General features: G+C 43.0%; 1 protein-coding gene across 2 annotated transcripts in view; it reads right to left on the minus strand.

The window, feature by feature from the left end:
• Positions 1-3,370, minus strand: part of RALGPS2 (Ral GEF with PH domain and SH3 binding motif 2) — a 119,141-nt gene extending 115,771 nt beyond the window's left edge. For both annotated transcript variants that reach the window (XM_056844403.1, XM_056844402.1), the window contains exons 1-2: positions 3,231-3,370; positions 830-937 (exon numbers count right to left, since the gene is read on the minus strand). In XM_056844403.1, coding sequence (XP_056700381.1) covers positions 830-937; positions 3,231-3,287 — 165 coding nt within the window. In that variant the 5' untranslated portion in view covers positions 3,288-3,370. The remainder of the gene's footprint in view (positions 1-829; positions 938-3,230) is intronic.
• Between the last annotated feature and the right edge of the window lie 11,365 nt (positions 3,371-14,735).

The following is a 14,735-nucleotide window of genomic DNA, read 5'->3' on the forward strand; positions in this document are numbered from 1 at the left end:
TACTACAAGGTCATATATGTTGTACAACGTCCCTGCAGCAACAGGGGGGAAATGTACAATCATATCAATACCCTGAAAGAACACCAAAATATATAATTTTCCAATCAGCCCTTTGTCTCTACTATTACTTGTCAGATACAATTTGGACTGTTATGTCCGCATCTATAGAATTAGATTTCAGGAATGGTAAAATTCCAGGTGATAGGGGACAGCGGACTGGACAGCACAAACATTGTGATGGATTTAATGATGAAAATAGAATTCCCAGGCATGTGCTACATCGCCCCATCGATGCTCTTGGTATAACATGGGCACACTACAGAATCTCAGTTGACCTGTAAGGGCCTCAGACAAGCCAGAAGATTAAAACTTAAAACACAGAACAGCTACTTGTACTAAAATCCCCACTCTCACAGCACATCCTCCTAAACACTGTACTAGAAGATAATGCACACACATGCTTGGACCAGAAGAGGCTGCAACTGGAATGACACCTTCAGCAGAGGCCTCCTAAAGAACATTCCAGGAGAGACTCCCATACAAGGGTAAGGTTGACCCTGTACTCCTATCCTGTAGTTTGTTGGTTTTTATCATTCCCTGCCATCATCATTCCCTGCCATTATCTCTCTCTTTAAGGAGTGCAGACACTGCAGCTTGACAGATGGGAAGAGAGACAAATCCTGAGCCTCCATTCATAATTTGTTCCACTTCTATCATGATCACTGCAAGAAATGTGACACACACTGGAAAAGGAGTTGGAAGGAGTTTACAAGCAGAGGGAAAGTAATTAATAGCAGTTTGATTAGCAAAATGTCTGTGAATTACTTACTGCATATTCTTCTGGTGTAACCTTTAAAACATCAAATACTACTGCATCAAAACTTTTCTTCAGTTCAGCAGAACCTTTGTCACTCAATGACTCAGAGCTGCTACTCTTCTGTGGGAACAGAAAAATAAACTGCCAAAATGTTTTTAACAACTGAGAAAAACATGTATTATATTTGATATAATGAATTGCTTCTTGCTGATGATACAGCTTAGACCCTGATACAATGGCCCATGTGATAGGGACTGGCCAGAAGTGATTCTTCCTAGTATGAAAAGCTCTCAAGCATTGGTCTAGCGTGCCAGACAATTCTCCCATTATTGATGATGCTTACTGTATTTCAATACCCACCCCACACTCACACACTTAATCATGATTCTGTGACCTTGGGCAGTTCATGAAAGGGAGGGCATCTTGACCATCTTCTGGGAATGGAATAGGAGTCACTGGTGGTGTGGGGGGGGGAGTGGTTGTGAGGTTCCTGCATTGTGCAGGGGGTTGGACTAGATGATTCTAGGGGTCCCTTCCAACTCTATGATTCTATGATTTGCAGCAAATCAGCAGTCTGAAAGCACCAGTGCTATCAGTCTACCAAAGCTTCCCTGCTACTTGGTTGAAGAAAATTGTTACTAGCCACAGGTGGCCTGGTGGCAAAGCCCTGCTAAGCACCGAACAATAATTGCTGGCATAATTATTTAGGTAAGGTAAAGGTCCCCTGTGCATGCACCGGGTAATTCCTGACCCATGGGATGACATCACATACCGACGTTTACTAGGCAAACTTTGTTTATGGGGTGGTTTGCCAGTGCCTTCCCCAGACATCTTCCTTTTACCCCCAGCAAGCTGGGTACTCATTTTATGACCTGGGAAGGATGGAAGGCTGAGTCAACCTTGAGCCAGCTACCTGAAACCAACTTCCGTTGGGATCGAACTCAGGTCATGAGCGGAGCTTGGACTGCAGTACTGCAGCTTACCACTGCGCCACGGGGCTCACTATGACCAGAAATAAAAAATTATTTAAGGTGGCAAAATAAAGTGTTTTCTTTATTCTACGTATGATGGATTATGACTTTGCAGCAAATCAGTTTTCCTTTCCTTTCATCCAATATAAGTTCTATAATGCATAAATCTTGAGCAGTGAATAGTTGCTGTAAATCATTTATTATCCAATAGACAAAAGGAGTAATTTTTTTCGACTGCTTGGGTTTTAGGGGGGATTATCAAGTAGAGATGTAACCATTTTATAGGGATATGAATCAGAGCAGGGTAACAAACATGGTGAAATATTGTCTATTCTAAGGTTAATATACAACAGACACTCCAGGAGAATGTGTGCAATGGTATCAATCTTGCCTAAAGAACAGCAGCAAGTTCGTTCTGAGTACAGTAAGCTAAAAAACCTACCCCTCAGAACTACCAAAGAGTAGGTATTTAATCTGGCCAGTACAAAAGCTCTTAAAAGACTTGGTGGGGTCAATAGATAAGAGTGAAGAGATTTTGGAGGATGAATGCCAAAAAACTGAGATGAACTAATGTGGTACACTCTAAAAGGAGAGCTTTGAGATAATCAATTAATCTTACACGACTTCTCACCAAAGCAAATGTTGAATGAGAACCTAATTCCTGAACAGTGTTTAGAGTAGCATTGACAGCCAAAAGTTTCTCATGAACAGTCTTACACCAGGTAGACCTATAAGAATCCTGTTTTAAGCATGTCAAATAGCCCTTGTTACGCAAATATAACCTAATCAATAGTCTGAACGCTTGCAAGTGAGCCCTTGCCTCAAGGGAAGGTTGACCTCATTCAGAATGCAAAAAGTAGATGGTCAACGTTTTCGTTAACCGACGCAATCCTTATGGCTACTCCATAAAGAATGACAGAGGCAACTTTTAGATTCAAAACTTGGACAGCACTGGTTACATAATTCCCACCTCCTTAAAAAAATGCTGCTAGCACAAATTTTTGCAAATATTTCTTATCAGCAACTGATGTGGTCCCCATTTTAAATGAGATGAAAATAGAATACTCAAATATGAAAACTCCTTCGCTTGTTGGATTTCTTCACCATTCAGTGTCCATTGGTACACTGTAGGATTTCTGTTTTTAGAAAAGGCAACTTCTTTGGATTTCTGGTAGTTTATTCTCAGGCCCTCCCTAATACAATATTCCAAAAAAGTTTCTAAAGAGCCTGAAGATCAAATCTTGTCCAAGGTAATAGGACAGTATCATCAGCATAGAGCAAAACTGGAATATTACAATTGGCCAAACAAGGTGGATGACAAGACTCATTAAAATGAATCAAAGGGTCATTCATATATAGATTAAATAAAAATGGGGTCAAAAGACACCTCTGCAGGTTTAAAAATTAAATTACACAATGGACTCCTGTTGCTGACCCCTTACCTCTGAAGTAGTAGCTGCAATATTAACACTGCTGGGCTGCCCGTTCATTAGGTCCATACTGCCCACACCATCAGGCTTCTTCCCTACATTTGAAGTAGTGGGTTTAGTAATCAATTCATCATCAAGGCATCTGAGTCATCATTCCTAGAGGAAAATGAAAACTAGTCAGAAGCAGTTTAGAGTTCTATAAACTAAGAAAGTCAAGGCCTCATAACACAATACAACTGTATTTGGCAAACTGTGGGTTTACAGAAATTTTCAGCCAAGCTTGTGCATGTACAGGTCTACAAAGTTATGCTGATACTTAGGGTTGCCAAGTCCCTCTTCATCACTGGCGGGAGGTTTTTGGGGCAGAGCCTGAGGAGGGTGGGGTTTGGGGAGGGACTTCAATGCCATAGAGTCCAATTGCCAAGGCAGCCATTTTCTCCAGGTGAACTGATCTCTATCAGCTGGAAATCAGTTGTAATAGCAGGAGATCTCCAGCTACTACCTGGAGGTTGCAATCAAATAACCACAGATTCCAATATCTCAAATACAAAATTTCAATGGCAAAAATTCATAATAACAATTCTTATTCCAAAATATATAGCAAAGAAAAACAAAACAATGTGGACCATAATCTTATACGCCAACTAGTGCAACCAATTCTCTTGGATAAGAGAACTGGTTGCACTAGTTGGTGTATAAGATTATGGTCCACATTGTTTTGTTTTTCTTTGTTATACTATTACAATGACTAAACAGAGTTATAGCCCATTTAAATCTTAGTCCATAAGACACTTAATTTATCATTAATTAAATTTACATATAGCAACAAAAATTCTTCAGAAACTCTACTTGGTTTTTGGATGGATGACTGCATGTGTTGCATTAGATTCCATTTTTAAGGGACATTACCTGCACACACAAAAACAGAATCTGTATTGCCACAAATGAAATCCTCAGGCTTGTATACACCACAAACTTTGAAAATTTCATGGTCAAGGAAATCTTTGATCTAACCACAAATTGTAATTGAGAGAAAAACTAGATGTTATGGTGGCCATGGGGTCTGACCTAAAATGCTGGTACCATTTTAGAGAAGAATTCGGCCATCAAAAGTATAGCCCAATTCTTCTCTAAAATAGCATCAGCTGCCATGGGTTGGTCCCATGGCCACGCTTAAGTCTAGTTTGGCCCTTCGAATTCCAATTTGTGAACAATAAACAAACTCCATTTGGTAAATTACCCAAATTTCAGGCATCACAATGAACTTCAGTCCGATGAAATACTTCCTAAACCAGGAAATTTCTCTTCTGGTGTAACACAAACACATGAGAGGAGGGCGGAAACATGAAAGCCCAAGAATTTCAGCCCATGTATGTCATGAAGAATTATGGTTTGTTCATGATGTCCCCCTCATAGTGACTCTTAGCTTCTGGATAGGGTTGTCGTAAGGTTGTGAGCTCCGGGATGGAAAGTACTTGGAGATTTTGGGGGTGGAGTCTGAGAAGGGCAGGGCTTCAATGGGGTATAATGCCATAAAGTCCACCTTCCAAAGTAGCCATTTTCTCCAGGTGAATTGATCTGTCACCTCGAGATCAGTTGTAACAGAGGGAGGTCTCTAGCTACCACCTGGAGTTGCCAGCTCCAGGTTGGGAAATACCTGGAGATTTGGGGGGTTGAGATTGAGGAGGGCAGGATTTGTTGTGGTGAGGGACTTAATAAGGTATAATGCCATAGAGTCCACCTTCCAAAGCAGCCATTTTCTCCAGGTGACCTGATCCCTGTCACCTGGAGATCAGTTGTAATAGCAGGAGATCTCTAGCCACCACCTGGAGGTTGGCAACCCTACTTCTCAGACTGCTTCAACCTGCCAATTTCAACTTTTAAAATACCTTACAAAGCACTTCCTTCTATATGAACATAAATATGGGATAACTTAAATCTTCAGAGGGTACTACCTGGCAAAGCTTTACATAGCTTCAGTCTCAATAAGAGAGGTATTTTACTATAAATACATTAAAATTAAAAAAAAAACCTGCCCATATATTGTTTAATTTTTAGGGGAAAAACAAAAGCCATGGAAAACTACTGACACACCAGTTTCAACTCAGCCAGAACACTGCACATGATATGCCTTGTCTGTGGTTCTCTACCATCTATTTCAACAGAATTTAACTCTTCCACAAACTGGGGTGCATTAATTTGACTGACACACTCTGCAGTATCACTTGTTGTTTCCATAACAAACTGAGGCAGACTTAATTCAGAACTACTTGAACCACATTCTCATTCATTAAAGGGTGATTTTCCCTATGAGTTTATGGGGAAGGACAACTTATCACACTATTTTCACTGACTGTGCTTGTGTCCAATTCTTCAGAAGCAAGATTGAGAAACAAAATTGTTAGTCTATTCTTCCTTTGCCTTCAAAGATGAAAGCCCCAGTTGCATTTAAACGTGCTTTATGTAAATACTTCTCCCTTCTCCAGCTCAAGAAAAGAAATGCAACATTGATCTGTGTGTTTGTGGAAAGTGAAACAAACATTAATTGCAGTTTTGCTTTCAATTCCATTTATAGTTTGAGATGAAATTAGAATTTTGGTTTTGGTTTTACCTACACAGCCAATCTGGTGAATTAATAACTTTTATTTGGATTACTGTATGTATTTCTGGTTTTATTCCCCCACCTTTACATGAACGTACTTATACAATTCCTAGGCATACAGTGAGGGAAAAAAATATTTGATCCCCTGCTGAATTTGCCCGTTTGCCCTCTGACGAAGAAATGACCAGTCCATAATTTTAATGGTAGGTCTACTGTAGCTGTGAGACAGAGAATAACAACAGGAAAAACCCCAGAAACCCAGAAGACAAAAGTCAGAGATTGATGTGCATTATAATGAGTGAAATAAGTATTTGATCCCTTTGCAAAAGATGACTTAGTACTTGGTGGCAAAACCCTAGTTGGCAATTACAGAGGTCAGACATTTCTTGTAGGTGGCACCCAGGTTTGCACACATCTCAGGAGGTATTTTGTCCCACTCCTCTTTGCAGATCCTCTCCAAGTCAGTAAGATTTAGAGGCTGATGTGTAACTACTTGAACATTCAGCTCCCTCCACACATTTTCGATGGGATTAAGGTCTGGAGACTGGCTAGGCCACTCCAGGACCTTAATGTGCTTCTTCTTGAGCCACTCCTTTGTTGCCTTGGCCGTGTGTTTTGGGTCATTGTCATGCTGGAATACCCATCCTCGACCCATTTTCAATGCCCTGGCTGAGGGAAGGAGGTGTTTGCCCAAGATTTGACGATGCATGGTCCCGTCCATCGTCCCTTCGATGCGGTGAAGGTGTCCTGTCCCCTTAGCAGAAAAACACCCCCAAAGCATAATATGTCCCCCTCCATGTTTGACGGTGGGGATGGTGTTCTTGGGGTCGTAGGCAGCATTACTCCTCCTCCTCCAAACACGGCGAGTTGAGTTGATGCCAAAGAGCTCGATTTGGGTCTCATCTGACCACAACACTTTCACCCAGTTCTCCTCTGGGTCATTCAGATGTGCACTGGCAAACTGCAGACGGGCCTGTACATGTGCTGTCTTGAGCAAGGGGACCTTGCGGGCTCTACAAGATCTCAGTCCTTCATGGCGTAGTGTACCAACTGTTTTCATTGTGACTATGGTCCCAGCTGCCCTGAGATCATTGACAAGTTCCCCCCATGTAGTTCTGGGCTGCTTTATCACCAAGTTCCCCCCATGTAGTTCTGGGCTGCTTTATCACCGTTCTCATGATCATTGCAACTCCACGAGATGAGATCTTGCATGGAGCCCCAGACCGAGGGAGGTTGACAGTTAGGGTTAGGGTTGTCACCTTCTCACCAAGCTGCTTGGCAATAGTCTTGTAGCCCAGTCCAGCCTTGTGCAGGTCTACAATCTTGTCCCTGACATCCTTGGACAGCTCTTTGGTCTTGGTCATGGTGGCTAGTTTGGAATCTGATGGATTGATTGCTTCTGTCGACAGCAGTACCCTAACCCTAACCCTAATCTGGCTGGTTGATATGGGATCAAATACTTATTTCACTCATTATAATGCACATCAATCTCTGACTTTTGTCTTCTGGGTTTCTGGGGGTTTTCCTGTTGCTATTCTGTCTCTCACAGCTACAATACACCTACCATTAAAATTATGGACTGGTAATTTCTTCATCAGAGGGCAAACGGGCAAATTTAGCAGGGGATCAAATACTTTTTTTCCTCACTGTAACTGCCTGGAAAACATTAATTACAATTTTGAAAGTGCCATGCTTGCCTAATACTATACTGGCAATGACAGACATTAATTGTTACTAATTTTATGAAACAATGATTTTTACAAGTGAAATATTTTCCATGGAAAGATAAATTACTGGAAAGTTGTCTGCTTTACATATCTGAATGTATTCACTACCAAGTCAAATCACGGGGTAGAAAAATGTGCCCCCCCCCCCAAATCTGTCAGACATTTGGAACCTATCAATTTTTGCAAATCATATAGTTCCACTCCCCATATTGGTATGTTTTATGAACACATTATAAAATCGTACACTGCACAGGGATTTTGTTACTATGCAGAGTGCTGCTTTTGGCATTTTAAATATGGTTGAGGTAAAATAAAACAGAAACCATCATTAAATATAAGCAAGAAATAGGCACTCTTGATTATCAGACGCTGCTTAGCTAATTAAAACTCATTTATACACAGAATCATTAGCACTGTCCCAGTGAGAATGCTGATTACTCACATGCTAGCATTTTAAGAGGGAACTTTAAACCTGTAGCAACTGCTAGATTCTAAATAGCTGGTATGCCTTTCACATGATGGTGTGTCATCGCCACCTTGTGCCAAGACAAAGTCTTTGCAAGTTTCAACTGCTTTAGCCTCATCTGGTCAGATCTCAGAAGCTAAGCAGGGTCAGCCCTAGCTAGTAATTGGATGGGAGACCGCCAAGGAATACCAGGGTCTCTATGCAGAGGAAGACAATGGCAAACCACACCTTTTCTACCTGTTCTCCCCCCTCCCCCCAGTCTTTAATTTTTCTAATGCAAAAAAATGGAAGTTGGAAGGAATATTAAAAGACCCCTATGAAAAATCTCATGTGGGTTTTTTTTGCTGTGGGTTGAATAAAATGCTGTCTTCAATTTGAAGATTTTTTAAAATGTAAAACACTTTACAGTATTTAATAATTCTTTTTTTTATTTTTATTAATTTTCAGGATACAAAATAGAAAAGGGAATAGGGAAAAGGAAGGTAAAAAAAGGGTAATTTAACATTTTATGCGTACCTTGTAACCCATTCTAAAACTTATTTTTTAAATCAAACATTTGTTGTATCTTTTTGTGAAACGTTATACCACCAAATCTTCTAACTCAATATTACGTTATATCTACTTTCAAATTTCTATCCTCTGATGATCCAAATACTATAGATTCCAAAACAATTATATAGATCAAACTGTAGTATATACATTGCCATTTCTTTTGGTGTTCTTTATTTAGTTTTCCCTGTAGTTGATCAGTAAAGCTTTGCCATGGAAGCAAATTCCACCATTTTTGTAATCCATTTGGTCAAAACGGGTGTCTCTTTGTTCTTCCAATTTCTTGCATACAACATTCTCGCCGCAGTAACTGCATAATGGAAGAATTCTTTTTGCGTAGCTTGTAGCTGAGTCGGAATCATCCCCAGAAGCATATATTTTGGATTAAAATCGAATTCCATCTGAAGTATTGCCATGATCTCTTTATGTATTTGTTTCCAATATCTCTGATCCTCATAGGTTCTTGTAGGCTATCCGGGCAGTGTGACCGTGGTCTTGGTATTTTCTTTCCTGACGTTTCGCCAGCAGCTGTGGCAGGCATCTTCAGAGGAGTAACACTGAAGGACAGTGTCTCTCAGTGTCAAGTGTGTAGGAAGAGTCATATATAGTCAAAAGGGGGTTGGGTTTGAGCTGAGTCATTGTCCTGCGAAGTATTAAAGGTAATGTGCTAATCATTGTCCTGTAAGTATCAAGATAATGTGCTAATGAGGGTGTGGTATGTTAATGTGGAACCATTGTATCCTGAAGTGATCTGTTAACATGTGGAATCCAAAGCTAATCCGCATTGCTATTGTGGACTGTAGTCTTTGTTAGTCTGGAGGTTTTCAGGACAGGAAGCCAAGCCTTATTCATTCTTAAACTCTCTTATTTTCTGTTAAAGTTGTGCTGATGTTTATGAATTTCAATGACTTCTCTGTGCAATCTGACAAAACAGTTGGTAGAATTGTCCAGTCTTTCAGTGTCTTTGAATAAGACCCTCTGTCCTGTTTGGGTCAATCCATGTTCAGCCACTGCTGATTTCTCAGGTTGGCCAAGATGAAAGATACTGCAGATGAAAGATTCTGCAGTTACTGCAGAACATGAAAGATACTGCAGACTTGGCCAACCACGGGGGCGAAGTGCAAAAAGGCACCCAGTACAAAAGTCAAAGGGGGAAGAAGAAGAGGAAAGGCTCCACAGGAGCAGCAGCATCACACACCAGCGTGGATTCTAGCCGGACGCCCAGCTCCGCCGCCATAACTTCAGTCTTCGGATGATAGAACCGACGGCGGGAGCGCAAGCACGGTTGCTAGCCGGTCGCCTGGAGCAAACGGCACAGCTTCTAGCAGTTCTAATTCAGCGCCTCAGGGGACTCCTCATCCATCCGGAGGATTAACCATCCCACAGCCGGCATTACAGCCCAGCGTGCCTGTCTAGACGCAGTCGGCTGCTTCAAGCGGTAACGTACAACCGCCCACGTTTCCTTCTCAAGAGGGGGGACTGGGGGGGCAGGCCGTGTTGAGAGCAGAGCTGACGGACCTCATCTGCAGCGTTTTTGTGGAGGGTCTACAGGCCGTCCAAGTCTCCCCTGCCCCTCAGTGTGGGATTTGCATACTGATCCCTTAGACGGATCAAGCCATGAGTACAGGGGGACTCAAGTGAGAGAAAAACATTCAAAATCTCACGGGGCCTCCCAGAAAACCTATGCCTCTAAAAATGCAGAGGCTGAACTATCTCAGGCCTCCACTGATGATGAGGAAAGAGAGGAAGGCGAGTTTTCCCCAGACGAAGGGGAATTCCCCCCTACAGAGGAGAAGCAATTGAGATTATTTTCACAGGAAGATTTTCCTTCACTGCTCTCCAAGACCTTGGCAGCCCTGGACCTCTCTGAGGCCCAGGAGGCTCAGCCCACTGATAAGCTGAATGGATCTGTAGAATTTTTTCACAGGCACACAGTTGCCTCTAGGGCTATCCCAGTCCCTGATTACTTCTCCTCCATGATCACTTCTGAGTGGGAGAAGCCCCTGGCCAACAAACAGCTGCCAGCTGGGATCAGGAAATTCTATTTGTTAGCACCTGCCCCTGCCAAGTTACTGCAGGTCACAGTGGTAGAAGCCCCAGTCACCGCTCTGCCCTCATTCGATCTGGTGGCAAGAGATGGCATGGGTTCCATACGCAACCCATTAGATAGAAAGGCGGAGTTAGCCCTCAAGAGGGCTCATGAGGCCTCCTCCCTAGCGGCAAGTGCCTCTATTACTTCTGCTCTTATATCACGAACAGCTATTGTCTGGACACGTAAACTGCAACAGCTGATTCCGGATAGCGATAGAAACGCCTTGGAGGGAGTCTCTAGAGTGCTAAAGGCAGTTACTTTTTTAGCTGACTACACCCTGGTTGAGAAACTGTCGTTGTTGGGCTTCTCACAGGATATGTTATTAGATCTTGGGAAAAAACAGAGTTGCACTTACCTGTAACTGCTGTTCGTCAAGATGTCTTCTGTGCAGGCACACATTGGGACTGCGCTTGCGCAGGCCAACCTCGGAAAGGATTCTTATAGCTTCTTAAATTCGACAGGGGGCGCCGAGACGCCATTGCGCATGCGTCCGCCTTCCCGCCCTATGACGTGGCGTAACGGCGCCCCCTCTCCCAGTTCAGTTCTTTGTCCACTCGAAGAGGCTATTATAATCAAAAAACAATTAATAAATTCAATAGATGAGAGCTCTCCGAGGGGCAGGAGGGTGGGATGTGTGCCTGCACAGAAGACATCTTGACGAACAGCAGTTACAGGTAAGTGCAACTCTGTTTTCGTCTGCGGTCTTCTGTGCAGTCCCACATTGGGAGATTATATAGCAAACCACTCACCTGGAGGCGGGGAAGAGCTCTCAGCCAAATAATGACTGTAATACTGCTTTCCCCACAGCTGCATCTTGTCGTGCATCTACATCGATTGCATAATGCTTAGCAAAAGTCTCCGATGAGGACCAGGTAGCGGCTCGACAGATGTCCTTGATGGGGACCCTCTTGCGAAAAGCAGCTGAGGATGACTGGGCCCTAGTGGAATGCGCCCGTAAGGATTTGGGACACTTTTTACCAGCCCTCAAGTAACAGTGGCGTATTGTCTGCACTATCCACCTAGACAAGGATTGGGAAGAAGCAGCTTCTCCTTTCTTCGGACCAGCAAAACATACAAACAGGGAATCTGACTTGCGAATCTGCCTTGTACGATTCAAATAATACAATAAAGCCCGTTTAACATCTAAGGAATGAAGAGTTTTTTCTGGTACAGATTGAGGATTTGGGAAAAAAACAGGTAAACATAAATCTTGCCCCAAGTGGAAATCCGACACCACCTTGGGCGTAAATTCAAGACTGGTGCGTAACACTACTTTAGAAGGGAAAAATTGAACAAAAGGAGGGTGACACTTTAGCGCTGCAAGCTCACTAACCCTCCGTGTAGATGTGATAGCTACTAAAAAACACACCTTGTAAGACAACCATGACAGGGGAACCCTTCCCAAGGGCTCAAAAGGTGGAAGCATCAACTGAGCTAAAACTAAGGACAGTGACCATTGTGAAATAGGGTCATGCCTGACTGGGAACATATTTGCTAGGCCTTTCATAAATAATTTAGAGGTAGGATGAGAAAAAAGAGAATATCCATCCACTCCTACATGAAAAGCAGACAGAGCTGCTAGATGAGTTTTAACCGACGAAAAACTTAAGCCCTCTGTCTTAAGGGACAATAAATAATCTAATACCATCGGCAGGGGACATGATGACGGGAAACATTTCGAGGACCTAACCCACTTAGAGAAACTTAAAAGCATATGAAGCCCTCGTGGATGGCTTCCTTGAATTTAAAACTACTTCCAAAACCTGATCAGACAACTTCATTGAGGGGGGTTCAGCAGCCAGGCTGTCAGCTGAAGAGTGCCCGGATCTGGATGACGTATCCTGCCCACTGATAGTAGGTCTGATGCTGTCTGCAGGCGCCTGAAATTGCCCTGGGCGAGATTCTTCAATTCTGTAAACCAAATCTGTCTGGCCCAATATGGGGTTATTAAAATACAATGAGCTTTGTAAACCTGAATCCGAGCCAGTGTCTTGGTAATTAATGGGGTAGGTGGGAAAGCATAAAACAGGGCTCCCACCCAGGGTCTCTGGAAAGCATCCCCCAGGGACCATGGGTCGTGACCCGCCCGGGAACAAAAAAGAGGTGCCTTTTTGTTTTGGGACGTGGCAAACAGGTCTATCTCGGGGAACCCCCACTCCTGAAAAATGGGTAGAATGTAAACCCATTTGAGAGACCATTCGTGATGGTAGGAAAACATTCTGCTCAGGGAATCTGCTTCGACGTTCTGTATTCCTTGAATATGGATGGCTTGAAGACACACGTTGTGTAGGATTGCCCATTTCCAAATGCTTCCTGCTTCCTTGCACAGAGTGAGGGAGACTGTACCCCCTTGTCTGTTTAGATAAAACATTGCGGTGGTGTTGTCTGTCTGGATGAGCACCGCTCTGTTGTACAGGATTTCTGCAAAAGAGATAAGAGCATAACGAATTGCTCGTAGCTCTAAAACGTTAATATGAAGGGAAAATTCTCGAGGAGACCATAATCCCTGGACCGATAGTCCTTGACAATGTGCACCCCAACCAATTAAAGAAGCATCTGATGTGAGAACCACATTAGGCATGAACACCCCAAAAGAAACACCAGAAACCAAGTTATGCATTTGGGACCACCATTGTAAGGTACGTAGCACAGGTCTAGGGACTGAAAACCTGGTTTGTTGAGACTGGGTCAGAGGCTTGAATTTCCTGACAAAACAATTTTGGAGGGGCCTCATGTGTAGTCTGGCAGTTTTAATAACTGCTGTAGTTGATGCCATCAGTCCCAAAAGTGTCTGAATACGCAAGGCCGACTGATGCCTCTTATTTAAAAAGGAACGTACTACACCCAATAATTTGTGGGCTCTATCAACGGGCAAGGTTGCTTTACCCAGGATAGAGTCTAGAGAAGTGCCAATAAATTTAGCTGTTTGAGACGGGACAAGGGCTGACTTCTTAAAATTAACCATAAGGCCCAAAGAATTCAGGCAGTCCAGGATGAGTTCCCTCTGAGAGATCAGCTGGTCTATGGAAGGAGCTGTCACTAACCAGTCATCCAGATAAGGAAAAATCACACAACCCTTGGTACGGAGGTGAGCTACCACCACGGCCATACATTTGGTGAAGACACGAGGAGCTGTGGATAACCCAAAAGGTAACACTGCATATTGGAACACCTTGCCCCCTACTACAAAACGTAAGTACTTTCGATGTTCTTCCTTAATTGAAATGTGGAAATAAGCATCCTTCAAATCAATAACAATATACCACCAACCAGTTTTTAATAACTGTAAAACATTGCAAATAGTTAACATGTTGAACTTTTTATACTGTAAACATTTATTAAAATCTTTCAAATCAAGAATGGGGCGCAAACCTCCATCTTTTTTGTCAACTACAAATAAACGAGAATAAAAACCTTCAAAGGAAGTTACAACAGGTTGCACTGCACCTTTAAGAACTAACTCTTCTAGGGCAGTTTGTAAGGCTGGAGACAATGTTGGACCACTGTCAAATGGGGGGTGATCTAGACTAGGTAGAAATTGAAATTCTAACGAATACCCGTGTAGAACAAGTTGTAAAACCCAAGCATCAGAGGTTATGTTCTCCCAGGCCGAGAAGAAAGAAGATAAACGGTCACCAAACATGCAGGAACAACTGTCCCTAATCTGGAACAGTCAAAAAGATGGTTTGGGACCATGCCCTCTCGGGGACTGAGACCTCGGGGCGGTGGGCCTGGATCTAGGAAATCTCCGTCTGTTCTGGTGCTGGAAGGATTGGAACACTCGCTGTTGTCCATAAGAATTGGGTGGTGGAGGAGGTGGTCTCTGGAACCTTGGTTGGTAGGTGGTATTTCTATAGCCATAGCGTGGTCTGTGAAAACTGCCAGGTACTTGAACACATACCCCCATGTACCTGGCATCTTGTTTCTCCTTTTTTAGCTGGCTGAGGGTGTCATTGGTGGTCGCAGCGAAGAGGCCCTTGCCATCAAAGGGTAGATCTTCAATGGTACTTCTGACGTCTTGGGATAAAGCAGTAGATCGGAGCCAAGCAAATCTGCGTAGGGAGACTGAGGCGGCCATGCC

The sequence above is a fragment of the Euleptes europaea genome, chromosome 2 (genome assembly GCF_029931775.1).
Source record: "Euleptes europaea isolate rEulEur1 chromosome 2, rEulEur1.hap1, whole genome shotgun sequence".
Taxonomy (NCBI): Eukaryota; Metazoa; Chordata; class Lepidosauria; order Squamata; family Sphaerodactylidae; genus Euleptes; species Euleptes europaea.